Source organism: Rhinolophus ferrumequinum, chromosome X, assembly GCF_004115265.2.
Source record: "Rhinolophus ferrumequinum isolate MPI-CBG mRhiFer1 chromosome X, mRhiFer1_v1.p, whole genome shotgun sequence".
Taxonomy (NCBI): Eukaryota; Metazoa; Chordata; class Mammalia; order Chiroptera; family Rhinolophidae; genus Rhinolophus; species Rhinolophus ferrumequinum.
In genome coordinates, this window is record NC_046284.1 from 27,384,479 (window position 1) to 27,400,635 (window position 16,157).

The following is a 16,157-nucleotide window of genomic DNA, read 5'->3' on the forward strand; positions in this document are numbered from 1 at the left end:
CAAGGATGAGAAGAATACAGCTAAAATGTTCATAGTACCCAAAACAATCTATAGATTCAAAGCAATCCTATGAAAATGCCAAGGGCATTTGTTACAGAACTATATCAAATAATATTAAAATATATAATGGAACCATGAAAGACCCTGGATAGCCATGGCAGTCTTGAGAAAGAAGAGCAAAGATGGAGGCATCACACTACCTGATATCAAGCTATGCTACAAGACCATAGTAATCAATACAGCATGGTACTGGCATAAGACCATACACATAAATCAATGGAACCAAATAGAGAGCTCAGAAATAAATACATGGCTGTATGGTCACTTTATCACAAAAGAAGCAAGAATATACACTGAGGTAAATACAGTCTTTTCAATAAATGGTACTGGGAAAACTGGACCGTTTTCTTACTCCATATATAAGAAAAAACACAAAATGATCAAAGACTTAAATGTAAGACCTAAAACTAAAAGCTCCTAAAAGGAAACATAGGCAGTAAGCTCTCAGATATTATCATTAGTAATATTTTTACTGATATGTCTCCTTGGGCAAGGGAAACAAAGGAAAAAAATAAACAAATGGGACTACATCAAAGTAAAAAGATTTTGCACAGCAAAGGAAATCATCAACAAAACTAAAAAAAACATCCTACTGAATGGGAGAAGATATATGCCAATGACACATCTGATAAGAGGTTAATATCCAAAATGCATAAAAAATTCATATAGCTCAACACCACAAAAACAAACAGTCCAATTAAAAAATGGGCAGAGGACGTGAATAGACATTTCTCCAAACAGGACATAGAGAGGACCGATAGACATATGAAAAGATGCTCAGTGTCACTAATCATCAGAGAAATTCAAATAAAAAACATAATGAGATATCTCCTCACATCTGTCAGGATGGCCATTATCAATAAATCAACAAACAAAAAGTGTTGGTGAGGATGTAAAGAAAAGGGAAGCCTTGTGCACTGTTGGTAGGATTGCAGCTACTATGGAAAAGAGTACCGGAGGTTCTTCAAAAATTAAAAATAAAGCTGAGAGAATTGGGTTACAAGATGGCGGATGTGCTGTAGTTAACAAGGCAGAGGCGGAGGCGGGAGGGCTAGCGAGCTCTGGGGGACAAAGGGAGGGGAGGGTGGGTGTGTGTGGGGGTGAAGTGAGAGGTAACCCGGACTCCGCTCGGACAGGTCTCGGTGGCTCTTGTTGACCCTTCCGGCGGCTGAACCTTGGGAGTCATGGTGAACTCGGGCCTCTCTGGAGCCACCGCTGCCGCTGTCTCTCAAGAGTGAAGGGTGCGGAGGAGGTGAACGAGGAGGCGGCGGCTGGAGCGGTGGAGACAAGAGCCACGATGTCGGATACGCCGCCGCGAGTGAAGGTCTATACCCTGAATGAAGACCGGCAATGGGACAACCGAGGCACCAGGCACGTCTCTTGCACTTATGTGGAGGAACTCAAGGGGATGTCGCTGCTGGTTTGGGAAGAGTCCGACGGATCACGACTCTTGGAATCAAAGATAAATCCAAACACTGCATATCAGAAACAACAGGATACATTAATTGTTTGGTCAGAAGCTGAAAACTATGATCTGGCTCTAAGCTTTCAGGAAAAAGCTGGCTGTGGTGAAATCTGGGAAAAAATTTGTCAGTTCTGGGAGGTCATTGCTGACCTTTGAAAAAAACAGTTTCAATTTCAGTAAAAACCATATTACTTAGTCATTTTTAACCCCTTATGATGAGAGAGTAGAACTCCTCTCTGAAAAAGACGCTCAGAGAACAGTTCAAGGTAAGGATCCATCAGTGGAAGTCACACAGGACCTCATTGATGAGTCAGAAGAAGAACGATTTGAAGAAATGCCTGAAACCAGTCATCTGATTGACCTGCCCACGTGTGAACTCAATAAACTTGAAAAGATTGCTGACTTAGTTACCTCAGTTCTCTCCTCACCTATCCATAGGGAAAAGCTGGCTCTGGCCTTGGAAAATGAAGGCTATATTAAAAAACTACTGCAGTTGTTCCAAGCTTGTGAGAACCTAGAAAACACTGAAGGCTTACACCATTTGTATGAAATTATTAAAGGAATCTTATTCCTAAATTAGGCAACTCTGTTTGAAGTAATGTTTTCTGATGAGTGTATCATGGATGTCGTGGGATGCCTTGAATATGACCCTGCTTTGGCTCAGCCAAAAAGGCATAGAGAATTCCTGACCAAAACTGCAAAGTTTAAGGAAGTTATACGAATAACAGACATGAACTAAGGCAAAAAATACATCAGACTTACAGGGTGCAGTACATTCAGGACATCATTTTGCCTACACCATCCGTTTTTGAAGAGAATTTTCTTTCTACTCTTATGTCTTTTATTTTCTTCAACAAAGTTGAGATAGTCAGCATGTTGCAGGAAGATGAGAAGTTTTTATCTGAAGTGTTTGCACAATTAACAAATGAGGCTACAGATGATGATAAACGGCGTGAATTGGTTAATTTTTTCAAGGAACTTTGTGCATTGTCTCAGACATTACAACCTCAAAACAGGGATGCATTTTTCAAAATTTTGGCAAAGTTGGGGATTCTTCCTGCTCTTGAAATTGTAATGGGCAAGGATGATTTGCAAGTCAGATCGGCTGCTACAGATATATTTTCTTATCTAGTAGAGTTTAGTCCATCCATGGTCCGAGAATTTGTAATGCAAGAAGCCCAGCAGAGTGACAATGACATTGGCCAAGAAAACATGTTGCTTCCCCTTGCATGGAGGATAGTGGATGATACTCCGGAACGGATTTTTGCCTACTGTATCCTCCTTTCATGATAGCTTTAGCTTGCCTACATGTAGCCCGTGTTGTAGAGCAGAAAGATCCAGACAGTGGTCTGCTGAGCTTTCTGTGGATATGGAGATGATTTTGGAAATAATCAGGGTTATTTTAAAACTATATGAGCAATGGAAGAATTTTGATGAGAAAAGAAATGGCAACTATTCTTCGTAAGATGCCGAAACCAAAACCTGCTGCAAACAGTGAAGGAGAGCAGGGTCCAAATGGGAGTCAGAACTCTAGCTACAGCCAACCTTAAAACATTCCGAAGAATTCCGTAATGGATCAGTTGGAAATAAACCACTGGACAAATTTCAGTAATGTCTTCAGTGCAACACAAATAAAAATGAATAGCTTGTTTCTGTCAAACATATTGGGAAGTGATTTTATTTTTGCAAAGATATCCTCCTCATTCATGTAGTAATTGAACAAATGACCTGTGATACTGACCCTGAGCTAGGAGGTGCTGTTCAGTTATTGGGACTGCTTCGTACTCTAATTGATCCAGAGAACATGCTGGCTACAACTACCACAACTGAAAAAAGTGAATTTTTAAATTTCTTCTACATCTATTGTATGCATGTCCTCACAGCACCACTTTTGACCAATAATTCAGAAGACAAATGTGAAAAGGATAATATAGTTGGATCTAATAAAAACAGCACGATTTTTCCTGATAATTATCAAACAGCACAGCTGCTTGCCTTAATTTTAGAGCTATTCACATTTTGTGTGGAACATCACACATATCACATAAAAAACTATATTATGAATAAGGACTTGCTAAGAAGAGTCTTGGTCTTGATGAATTCAAAGCATACTTTCCTGGCCTTGTGTGCTCTTCGTTTTATGAGGCGGATAATTGGCCTTAAAGATGAATTTTATAATCGTTACATCACCAAAGGAAATCTTTTTGAGCCAGTTATAAATGCTCTTCTGGATAATGGAACTCGGTACAATCTGTTGAATTCAGCTGTTATTGAGTTATTTGAATTTATAAGAGTGGAAGATATCAAATCTCTTACGGCACATATAGTTGAAAACTTTTATAAAGCACTTGAATCGATTGAATATATTCAGACATTCAAAGGATTGAAGACTAAATATGAGGGTTACAAGATGAAATCAGAAACTGAACAGTAACAGATTTCGCAGAGATGCAAAAGCCTTGGAAGAGGATGAAGAAATGTGGTTTAATGAAGATGAAGAGGAAGAAGGAAAAGCAGTTGTGGCACCAGTGGAGAAATCTAAGCCAGAAGATGATTTTCCAGACAGTTATGAAAAATTTATGGAGACTAAGAAAGCAAAAGAAAGTGAAGACAAGGAAAACCTTTCCAAAAGGACCTTTTCTGGTGGCTTCCAATTTACTTTCTCCCACTCCGCTAGTGCTGCTAATGGAACAAACAGTACAAACAGTAAATCTGTAGTGGCTCAGACACCACCAGCAAGTTCTAATGGGTCCTCTTCCAAAACTACAAACTTGGCTACGTCAGTAACAGCCACCAAGGTATGTGAAACTGCTCTACACATAAACAAACTTGGCTTTTTCCATCTGTAAAGTCATTTTATGTTCCCTGAAGAAAATTTGGATAATAAAAATAATTTCAAAGAAGAAAAAAGTTGCACATGTCATCAGAGAATGTGACTGCTAACATTTGATTTTTCTTTAGGTATGTGGGTTTGTTTATCTGACACATAATTGAGATCTTTCTATAAACACAATTTTGTATCCTGCTTTTATTATAAGAACTTTTCTATGTTATTAAAACACTGCTGATGACTGTAGAATTTCATTTTATTTAGCTGTGTCATAATATTTGTAAGTGTCCCCTCCCCCCAGTAATATTTTGGAGCACATACATAAGTTGATACTATATATTTCACTGATATGACTACCAATGTTGTTGCATTTTAAATTATGTTCTTGGATAGATGAGTAGAATGTTTTCACACTTACTGTCAAATTCCTCTTAAAAAAGCCTATACCAGTTTATGTTACCATAAGTGTTGTATGAGTGTGCTTGGCTCACTGTTGCTTTGCCTGTGTTGTTATTTTTAACCTCTGCCAGACAGAGGAGACAGTATGTATCTCATTCCCAATTGTGTCCTTCATTTATAGTCAGGTTGGATATTAGCCTTTTGAATTTGCTCTTCTGTGTGTTATCTGTTCTAGTCTTGCCTTTTAAAAATTGGCTTATGTTTTCTTAATATGAATGAATCTTTAGTTAAGGATATTAGCCTTTTTGTCATTAGCATAGCAAATAATATATTTCCCATGGGTTACATTTTTTTTTATAAACAAGTTTAAATTTTACATGAAACTTCTTTCTTTCATTTACATTTTTCTTATATGTAACTATCCTTTTCTCCAAAATAGAGTAGCTTAAAAATAAAAAGGAATAAACAGGTCAAGAGGTGGGAAATGCCATAATATTACAAAACTTAACTGAAGTGATGCTTCTTGTTTTGAACACAAAATACAAGTCTGAGTTTATTGTTTTACAAAAATGTAGAATCCTTATTCAGTATTATATTGAGGTGTGCTCTTGACTAAAATTCATAGAAGGAGCATTTTCAATGGGATTCTACTGTTTTTGAAATGCGTTTTATGTTTTTCAACTAGAAATTTTTAGATTAATTTTCATTTTCTGATAGGACAACTTAGTGTAATATTGTGACACTTATATTAGGAATATTTGCTTTGGAGTTACATTGTTTGGGTTCATATCTTGGCTCTGCCTTTTCTTAGCTGTTTGACCTTGAGTAAGTTATTTACTCTCTCTGGGCCTTGGTTTTCTCATTTGAAACAGAGGTAAGATAGCACCTACTTTATAGGCTTGTTTTGAAGATCAACTTATTTAATAAACGTAAAGAGCTTAGAACACTATTTGGCACCTTCTCAATGTATACTAGCTTTTCCTTTTTTTAAAATCAAAATAATGTAAGTACTTACTTTAAAAAGGCAAAAAAGTATTGAAAGTACTGAAAAAAAATCAGTCCTCTTTTCGTCTCCACAAAGATAACTGAGTTCTTCTAGCTATACCTTTTATTTTTAGATGTTAATATGGCCACATTGTTTTACCAAGGTTAGACATAATTTATTAAATTCCTGTTACGGTCGATGAGAATTTAGCACACATGAACACTCCTTACCACATCCTCACCTTTAATCCCCTCTGTCACAGATTTTGGTTAAAACATTTTATAATTTTATAGCTATGATGACAATATAAATATTCTTTTTTCATGAAATTTTTTCTGTACTGTTTTTCTTTATAACTTTTTTCTACAGTACATAATTGCCATTGTTTTTTTCATTTGTAGCAGTAGTTGTGTGCATCGCCCTAATTTTTTCAGACCCTCTCAGGTCTGTTTCCCCGTAGTCTCCCCCTTGGAGATCTCTCTCTTAAAGTCTCCCATCCTGTTCTGATCTAGAGTGGTTGCTCTCTAGACTTGCTGCACAGCTATTGTCTTATGGCTGCCTCTGCCATCATCCTAATACTTCCTTTTTTCTCTTGTATTGGTTGTCTCTGGATCTCATTTCTCTGTTCTCTTTCTTGAATTTCCCTCATTTTGGTGGAGCATATGTTCCAATAGTTGCCTGAATAAAGACTCCCACAAGAGGTAAAATTTGAGGCTTTGCATGTATGAAGATGTCTTTATTCTATTGTCATCCTTGATTGACAATTTAACTGAATGTAGAACCAAATTGGAAGTAATCAATTTTCTTTCAAAAATTTGAAGTTAGATTGCTGCCAAGAAATCCAAAGATATTCTTATTTCTGATTCTTTGTGTGAGATTTTGTTTTCTCCTTCTTGGAAGCATTTGGGGTGTTATCCCTGTATTCTGAAATTCTATCATGATATACTTTGGGCATTCTCAAGTGAACATCCTGTCCTTCGGTTTTGGGACATTTTATGCTCTTTCACTATAACTTATTGTTTGGATGTTGGGCATTCTACAGATTGATCTTACAATTTTCATAATTTTTCTCTCCTATTATTCATTTTTTAATCTTTTTATTCGGTTTTTCTGGGTTATTTCCTTGACTTTTTAAAATTTATTATCCTTCTAGATAATTTATTACTTACAAATGAAAAAATTCAAGTATAAAACAGGCTATAAAACATGCACATTTTCCTTAAGGAAAAATACTTACAAAATGAGAAGCCATTAGTGGATGCTAAAACAAACACTTCTTTTACCACAGTCAAAAAGAGAACTCTGCATCGTGCTTTTTCACATAAACTTACCTGGGAGAGCTTTGGATAGGACAGAAAAGAACTTCGTTCATAGAATTCCAAAGTATGGCTAAACCTTCATTTATAACTAATCCCTGTTGATGGATTATAAAGTTATTTACAGCTTTTTACGGTTAAAATCCATGTGTGTGCCTTCTACATACATAATTTCATAAACAAGTGTATATCAGTGTAGAATGTGCATTTACAATTTTGATAATTGTTATCAAATATAAATACTCAGTAAAATAGGAATAAATGGATAGTTTAACATGGTGTGTATAGCTGATACCAAAAGCTAGCTTTATACTTAAGGAAGAAATATTTGAAGCATTCCCACCAAAGTTGGGAATAAGACAGGATACCACTGTTACTACTGTTTTTTTAGCCATTGTTCACGGGTATTGGTCAATGCAGTTTGGTAAGAGAAAGAAATTAAAGCTATAACAAATAGAAGATATAAAAAGTATTGATTTTGTTGATTAAAGGAATTTTTAAATCATTTTTAAGGAAGATATACTTTATTTCATTGAGTAGAGGATATTTGAATTCTATCTCCTTAGATTTGTTACTATGGTGAATTATACTAATAGTTCCCTAACTTATGATTTGTTAGTTTCTTGGTTTGTTGGTTCAGAAAAAAGTCATTGTTAATCATGTCTTTGTTGCTGTTATCATTTGTTTTGATTCTTTCTTTCATACTGTAAACTTTCCTCAAGTGTCTAATGGTGCTTAGATTTTCTTTCATTAAAAAGTAAGGCAGAAAAAAAAATAAATAAAGCTAACTATGACCCAGCTATTCTATTGCTGTGTATTTATTTAAAAAAAATCTAAAACACTAATTTGAAAAGATATATGCTCCTCTAAGTTCAGCACAGTGCTATTTACAATAAACAAGATATAGAAACAACTGACATTCCTTTCAATAGATGACTGGATAAAGAAATTATGGTACATATATACAATGGAGTATTACTATGCCATAAAAAATATGAAATATTACCTTTTGTGACAACATGGATTGACCTATAAGGTATTATGCTTAGTGAAATAAGTTAGACTGAGAAAGACAAATGCCATATTATCTCACTTATATGTGGAAACTAAAGAACAAAATAAGCAAACAAAAGAATGATAGGCTTATAGATACAGAGAACAAACTGATTATTACTAGATGGGAGGTGTATTGGGGGGCTGGGTGAGAAAGGTGAAGGGATTAGGAGAGTCTTGGGAAGGTAAAGTACAATATGAGGAATATAGTCAACAGTATTATAAAAACTATGTATAGTGTCAGATGGGTAGTAGACATATTGGGGTATCACTTCATAAATTATATAAATGTCAAAACACTATGTTGTATACCTGAAACTAATATACAATAATAACGAATGTCAACTATAATTTAAAAATAGTCTATGAGTTTTGTTTCTTTGTTTGTTTGTCTTGTTCCATTGTTGCTTTCAGTTTTATATCCCACATGTGAGTGAAGTCATATGATTTTTGACTTTTTCTGACTTAAAACTCACAGACACAGACAACAGTTTAGTGGTTACCAGAGGGTCTGGGGTAAGGGGAGGGTGGTAGAACAGGGTAACAGGGGTCAAATATATGGTCATGGAAGGAGAACTGACTTTGGGTGGTGGGCACACAATGAGATACATAGATGATGTATTATAAAAATGTGCACTTAAAACCTATGTGGTTTCACTAACCATTGTCACCCCAATGAATTTAATAATAATAAAAAATAGTCATGGGATGTGTACTACAGCATGGGGTATATATTGTCATAATTTTCTAATAACTATTAGGTTGGTGCAAAACCATTAACTATTGCGGTTTAAAAGGTACAAAATAATTGCAAAGACTGCAATTACTTTTGCACCAACCTAATACATACAGTGTTGGGTTACAGACTTGGGGTTATCACTTTGTAAGTTATGTAAATGTCTCATCACTATGTTGTTCTGTATACTTGAATATAATAAAAATAAATGTAAAGATAAAAAAAAAACAAGATGGTGGGTATCATCATGCTTTGTAAAGTATAAAATGTTTTGTAGATATGATTACAGTAGTATTAATGCCTTTAAAGTACCTCCAGAGAACTTCTGCTTTCAGTAATGAGCAACTACTGGTTTTCTGAGCCACGTTATGACTTTTGTGAACTCCAATCACTTTTGCCCTTATCAGCTCTTTCCTCAAAAAAAATAAAATAAAATAAAAATAAACATTGTGTTTTATGACCGAATAGGTATAAAGATGAATATATTCATATTGCATATTAAACATCTTCTTCAATCTAAAATTTTATTTTTTCTTTTTATTTTTAAGAAATTAAAACATTTTTTGTGGGCCCATGAAAGTAATGTGGGCCTTAGGCACACATACTTAGGCACACATACTTAGGCACACACACATATTGTGCCTAATGAATAAGTCAATTATTCTAGTTTAGGCCAACCCTTCCAATGAGAACAACAAAAAAGCTGTTCAAAATATAATATCCATTCTAAGACACTTGAGATCAAACAAGGCATGGGGGAATTAATGGATCAAGACCAAGGAAGGAGAGAAGCCCAGAGAGATGAATCGAGCATTCCATGTCACATTTCCTCTCAACATATTTCTTGATTCCAGAAATGCAGCTGAGAAGCTAAGAAGCTGAGCAAAGTTTACAACTCCAAAAGATTGGGGAGGGGACAAAATTGAAGGTCAGGGTCCATAAATGAGGAGGGTTTCTGGTAAAGTCCCTAGTTTTGGCTTGGGACTCTGAAGGGCAACATCCTTGGTATAAGAGAAAACCAAAAATGGGCTAGCACTTATGGAGACTGAAGCCTAGCATCTAGTCATTTTAATATCTGATTGGATTAAAATAATGATCTGGGGTTGTAAGTGATTTTACGTGGTTAGTGCCTGCCAAACACTAAGGGAAATCATCTCTGGAGGAATATAATATCATTTAAAGCCTCAAATTAGTTTTACAATTTTCCACAATTGGGCATTCAGTCAAAAATAAGCAGGCAGAGGAAGAGTTAAGACCACATAACCAAAAACTAAGGTAAACCACAGATAAAAGAAACAGACCCACAAGGGCCTCAGATAATGGATGACAGACATTTAAATAACTATGATTTATATGTTTAAAGAATTAAAATGTCTTCAAATGTGATGGTTTGTTCTAGAGTGGAGATGAATTACAGAAATCTATGTGGATATACAGTGAGACATTTGTCAGTTTGGAACATTTGCCACACTCATCCCCTGTATGTGGAACTTACCATTGGAAAGCTACCTGTAGGAGACAGTGTGAGAGGTGGTCATTCATGTGAAGTTTGGTTTTCCACAGATGCTTATGACTTCCTTGGACATTTAGGATTCCATGTTCCTTTCAAGTGTACACAGTAGTGCTCATTTTTATAAGCCTGCCTCTAAAGTTTAGAATTTATGATAATTTGGAAAACATTGAGCTTTGATTTATCTTTACATGTAAACATAAATAATAAACAAGATTGCAGAGGGTATTTCATGTCTACTTAATAAATTGAACTCTTTTAGAAAAAGAGTTCTTGAATAGCCTTTTTCTTTATACTTGCCATCCTACAAACAATATTCTAATTACAAATGAATCATATCTCTTAGTTAAACTTGTCCAAGGGAGTCTTTTTATTACAGAAGTTTATTAGCAGTTAGTTTATATTTGTGCATAATACTTGACAGAATTATTTTTCTTTCATCTTTGTCTAAAAGGTAGAAATAGCACAAATTCAAATGAATCCTACCCCTAAATAATCTAATTTGGCAATGCTTTATTGTTATAAAAGGCAACTCTGATTATCCCTTTTCCTGCATTCCACCAACAAGCCTTCTAAGAAAACAGAGAGGAGAAAAATGTTTTAGTAGGGTCTGGAAACAAAAGGTAACTATTTTGAGACATGTTTCAATTATTCTTCTAAGTAAGCCTACTCATGTCTAAAGGAAGGCAATTTGTTTTTTAAACTAGTCCAGGTATGACCCTAATTGTTAGAAAGGAATTAGCTGGGGGGGGGGAGAGATGAGAGAGAGAGAGAGAGAGAGAGAGAGAGAGAGAGAGAGAGAGAGAGAGAGAGAGAGAGAGAGAGAGAGAGGGAGAGAACTGATGTTGGTTTCAATAATCCTGCTGCTTTCTGAATTATGCTCTTTTGCTGTGTTGTGGCCTCTGATCAGAATATAGTTAAACCTATATGGCTATTTTAGTTTCCTCCCAGGATCCTCACTTATTTTCCCATGGAACACAACATGGGTACCACATACCATTCTAATTCAGGAGGGAGTAACACCATTAATTCAGGAGGATTTGTATTTTCTGAGCTGGTATCTTTCACAAATCATATGTAATCACATTTCTGAAAGTACACTCAGACCCTTTGTTAACTGGATATGATAGAATTCAGCTCACTGTCCTGTATTTTGACAAACATGACCAAGAAATGAGTAACTTTTTACTGAGTACCATCTATATGGGTTCATATTAAGAGTTAAAGGGAGAAATATTCGTAGAAGAAAGCACAGCAAGGGCTTCTGTCTTTACAGGAATTTATGACCAAATAGAAAAGAATGTATGTATGTGAGGAAATGTTATGAGTCCTTTGCTCTATATTTGGATCTCATCTATCTAGCTCCCACTGTGCTTAATATACTGCCTGGTATATTTTCACCACTCAATAAAGTGATGTTAAATAGAATAAAGAAATAAATTAGTGCGGCTATTAATTCAGCATTAAACCACACATACCTCCGTGATAGAGCTCATCCAGGAAGAGCTAATGCAGCTCACAAGGAGGCAGTGAAATTTGATGGTTCACTGATCATCAACTCAGCAGTAAGTCTTAGGCTTTTGATGAGGTCTTTACTGTTTGAGAATATGATAAAACCTATGAACATTCATTCCCCCAAAATACATGAATGTACATGTATATCCTAACTTTTGAGTGTAATTGAGTCTTCCTGTGGATCCCCTAAATGTCTAGAGTCCTTTGGATAGGAACCCCTACTCTACTAGGTGACTATTAAGAGTCAGGCACTGTATGTGGCATACACAGGGTGCTGTGAGAGCCTGAAAGAAAAGTATTTATCCTGACCTGGTGATTGAGAGCAGGCTTCTTGGAGAGGTGAAGATGAAGGAAGAAACCTGAAGGATGAACAGAATAGTAATACTAATAATAATTTACATAACACCTTTCAGAGAGACATTTCCTATCTACCCTGTTGAAAATAACACCCCATGTTCTATCTCATTACTCTTTTTCCATTTTTCATAGCATTTGTCACAATCTGTAATCGTGCTATTTGTTTTAGTTACATATTTATTATTAATTCCCCCACTAGAATATAAGTTCTATGAGGGTAAGTGAATTCTGTCTGTTCTGTTCACTGCTATATCCTCAGTACCTGAAACAGTGCTGGTGGATACTCAATTGTTTGCTGAATTAATGTGGGCTTCCTAAGCAGATATGAGGGAGTATGTGGAGACTATGAGCAATTCAGCATACCTAGAGGATAAAATGTAAGAATGACAGTGAGACAGATGAGACTGAAGAAGAAATGAGTGTACAGGTCACAGAGGACATTGTTAAAGCAGTTGAACTCTGTAGTTCCACTGTGGACGGTGAACTGATGCAGTCATTCATGGGGACAAAATCTTAATTTCCAGGAGAAAGAACTGGGGGTGGGGTCAGGCAGGGAACAAAGGAGGATAAAGGAAGTCCAATACATTCTGACTTAGGATATTCTGTTATGGGAACCCCACAACTGTTCCTTGCCTTTGACTCTAGGTTGTGTCCCTAACTATGGGCTGGCATTTGGACTTAAGATCTGTTAATAAGTATAATGATGATAATGCTAAAAGTAATAGTTGAGCCAGGCACTGTGACAAGCTGTGTCCATAGATTTTGTCATTTCATCCTCAGGACTAGATTATGAAGGAGATACTGTTATACCATAATCCTGTGATTTAGACAAGGACATTGAGACTCAGTTGAAGCAACTTCTTCAATGTCACACTTCAGCAACTAGAAGAGTAAGAATTTGAAACTAGACAGTTTGAGTCAAGGGCCTATTTATAACTAGTAATTTCTATTGCTTCCTTACTAATAGAATTCTGTCTCTGCCCTCAGACTCTGCCTCTGGTCTTGGATAGACTCAGTGCTACACCATTGGGCTTTTTGTACTAATTTTCTTCCTCAATGCCCTAACACTGGCCCACAGGTCTTTATGGCCAATTCTTGCTCTGGTCTGTGATAAAACAATATCATACAAAGAATAATCAGATCCCTAATGACATTCAACACTCAATTCTCTAAAGGTAGTTTAAGTGGATTAGAAGTTATCTGGGCCAAATCTTGCTTTCAAATCAGTGTTGATGTCACTTTAAGTGGATTTTTGATAGAAGCATATCTTTGATTAGCTTGGTCTAGAGAAAACATTTTGTGTTAAAGCAGATACTGACCTGTATCAGAAAAAGTAGGAACTGGAAAGTCTGTGGAAAAGCTTTGTGAATCAGCATGTATTGACAATTACTATGTAAGTAGGTAATTGTGATAATAATTATGAACACAGGTTGCTTACTATTTGCCACACACTTTTAATGGAATTTTTTCATGTATTAACTTATTACACTTATGAGTTAGGTAACATTATATAAACTTATGAGATAGGTAACATTATTATCTTCATTTTATAGATGAAGAAACTGAAGTACACAGAAATAGTTATTTAAATTGCCCAAAGGAAAAAGCTAGTAAGTTACCACTTCAACTATGAGTCTAGGCAAGTCTGGTTCCAAAGCCCATTCCCTTAACTAGACAGGCTGTTCTCTGTAGAGTTGTTTCATCATATGCAGAACATTTAAATTAAGAAACATGTAAGGAGCGCCTATGATGTGCACAACATACCACTAGGAACTGAGTTAGGGTGCCTGCACATGATGCAAGAGATGATGGAGCCTCGAACTAGAACACTAGAAATAGGTTTAGAACTAAGGGCCCATTATAAATGACATTTTAGAGATAGAAATAGTAGAATTTAGTGACTTTTTAGATTGCATATGGTTGGGAATATGTTTGGAGAGTCGCTGAGTGAGGGAGGAATCAAAAATGACTTGAAAATTGTTAGTACATGTGAGTAGGAAAATTATGGTCAATTTAATGGAGATGATTAGTGGCTATTTGACAGTCATGTTTGAAGCTCAGAAGAGGGATCAAGACTAAACACATGAGAAGAAATGAGCTCATTAAGTGGGCATGGTAGAGTGAGATTAGAAAAAACAAGAAAAAATGTTCAGGGAACCACTACATTTAGAGAGTGAGCACAGTAGGTGCCAGTAAAGGAGATTGAAAAGGAGTGGACAAGGATTTAAGGGGTGACTAAAAGAAGGCAGAATTGTATAAATCTTTGGAGTAGTAAATGATGAGCACTGTCAGATGTTTTATAATGCTCTTTGGGGTGAATATTGAAAGGAGACCTTGGGATCCACAATTATGAAAACACTATTTACCTTTATGAGCACATTGGTCATGTGAGGGCAGAAGCCAGACTGCAGGGGTAAGGAAGTGAGCAGATAATGGAAAAGAGGCAGGGAGAGAATGAAAGAAAATAAACAGTAGATGCATAGGCTATAGGTTTGTTTATTTTAGAGTAAGAGGACTTGAGTGAGCATATGTCTGGATCAAGGATGTAAGTCCTGAGAGAATGAAAAATGAAGAAAGTGATAGTGGGGGAAAGAGCAAGATTATGGAGAAGATGAGAGATCAGAATGGCAAAGCAAGATTTAACTTTATAGAAGAGGAGGGCTATATTTATCTTGGAGAAAGAATTCCAAATTTAAAAAGTTAGGGAGTTCCAGAAAAATGCAAAGAGCAGGAAGTCCAATATAGCAGTTTAGGTAAACGCTATGCCTACTGCATTCCAGGATCACACCAAAATTACAAGTAAATTATAGAGCAATCAACCCCAAAAGTCATCTGAAGACTAGCTAAATAGAAGCCCTGTAACTAAGGATATAAAGAAGAGGCCACATTGAAACTAGTACGAGGGGCTGACTCTAAACCCACAGATAGTGGCTGAACACTGGGAGTGAAACCTTGGTGGCAGAGATTTCTGCAAAAGAGCCCCCACACTAGGCTACTCAGCCTAGGGAATCCTGTGCTGGAAAGAGGAGTTCCCACATCTGACAATGAAAATCAGCAAGATCTTTGTCTGCCTGTCCCAGTGAGATGGAAGGCAACTGTAAACACAGATGCCCTCTTAAAGAGCCCACACACAGAATTGCTTGCTTGCAAATACTCACTTGGTCTCTGGTGGAGGCGCAGCAACGGGGTGGGGGGGCACCAGAGACATACAGGACAAGACTGAGTTGTGTGGCTTTAGAGCAAGGTTCTAGAGAGATAGGAGCCATTATCCCCCCTGACATGTGGAGCCTGACTTATGTGTACCCTACATGAAGACACCATCTTTTTTATGTTGAATCCTCCTCCCCAAAAGGCCAAATCTGAGATCGAGTTGGTCTAGGGAAATCCACGTGTGCACACCACCTTGGTGATGCCCTGGATCCTGGCCTTGAACTGCTGATGTTGCATCACCTGGGGCACTCTAGGTTGTTGAACAGAAGGCCACACCCCTACAAGCTGCAGAAACCTTTCATAGCAGCAGACAGCCTTCAGTGGCCCAGGAACTGTTGGTGGTTTGCAGTGACCCAGACTCTGTGCTACAACCTCTCTTGGGCAGCTCTTGGGGACCTGTGGGCCTGAGATGAGTGGGGTTGGACCATGCTGCTCTCAGGATGGTTTTGTGAAGTGGTCACAGCCTGACACCAGTACAAGAACCAAAACTGCATTAACTTTGTAAAAACCACACCCCGTAGCTTCCAGAACCCTGCCCCACGAACCTATAGCTGCATTGCCAGTGGTACTCTCAGCTCCTGGGTGGCCAGCCCAATCCCACAAGCTGTTGAAGCCTTTTGCAGCAGTGGATGGCCTGCAGCTGCCTGGGGGTGGGGGTTGGTTTTTGATGGTGGGCAGTTAACCAAGACCTGGGCTACAGCCTCTCCTGGGCAGCTTTCAG

The 16,157-nt window shown here is 37.0% G+C and overlaps 1 protein-coding gene across 1 annotated transcript; it reads left to right on the forward strand.

Annotated features, from left to right (window-relative positions):
- The first annotated feature begins 1,357 nt into the window (after positions 1 to 1,357).
- Positions 1,358 to 4,428, forward strand: LOC117024662 (serine/threonine-protein phosphatase 4 regulatory subunit 3B-like). Its single transcript, XM_033110048.1, is given in 5 exon segments — positions 1,358 to 1,653; positions 1,781 to 2,253; positions 2,256 to 2,726; positions 3,217 to 3,940; positions 3,942 to 4,428. Coding segments are annotated over 5 exon segments (2,397 nt in total). The 3' UTR covers positions 4,375 to 4,428.
- The last annotated feature ends 11,729 nt before the right edge of the window (positions 4,429 to 16,157 follow it).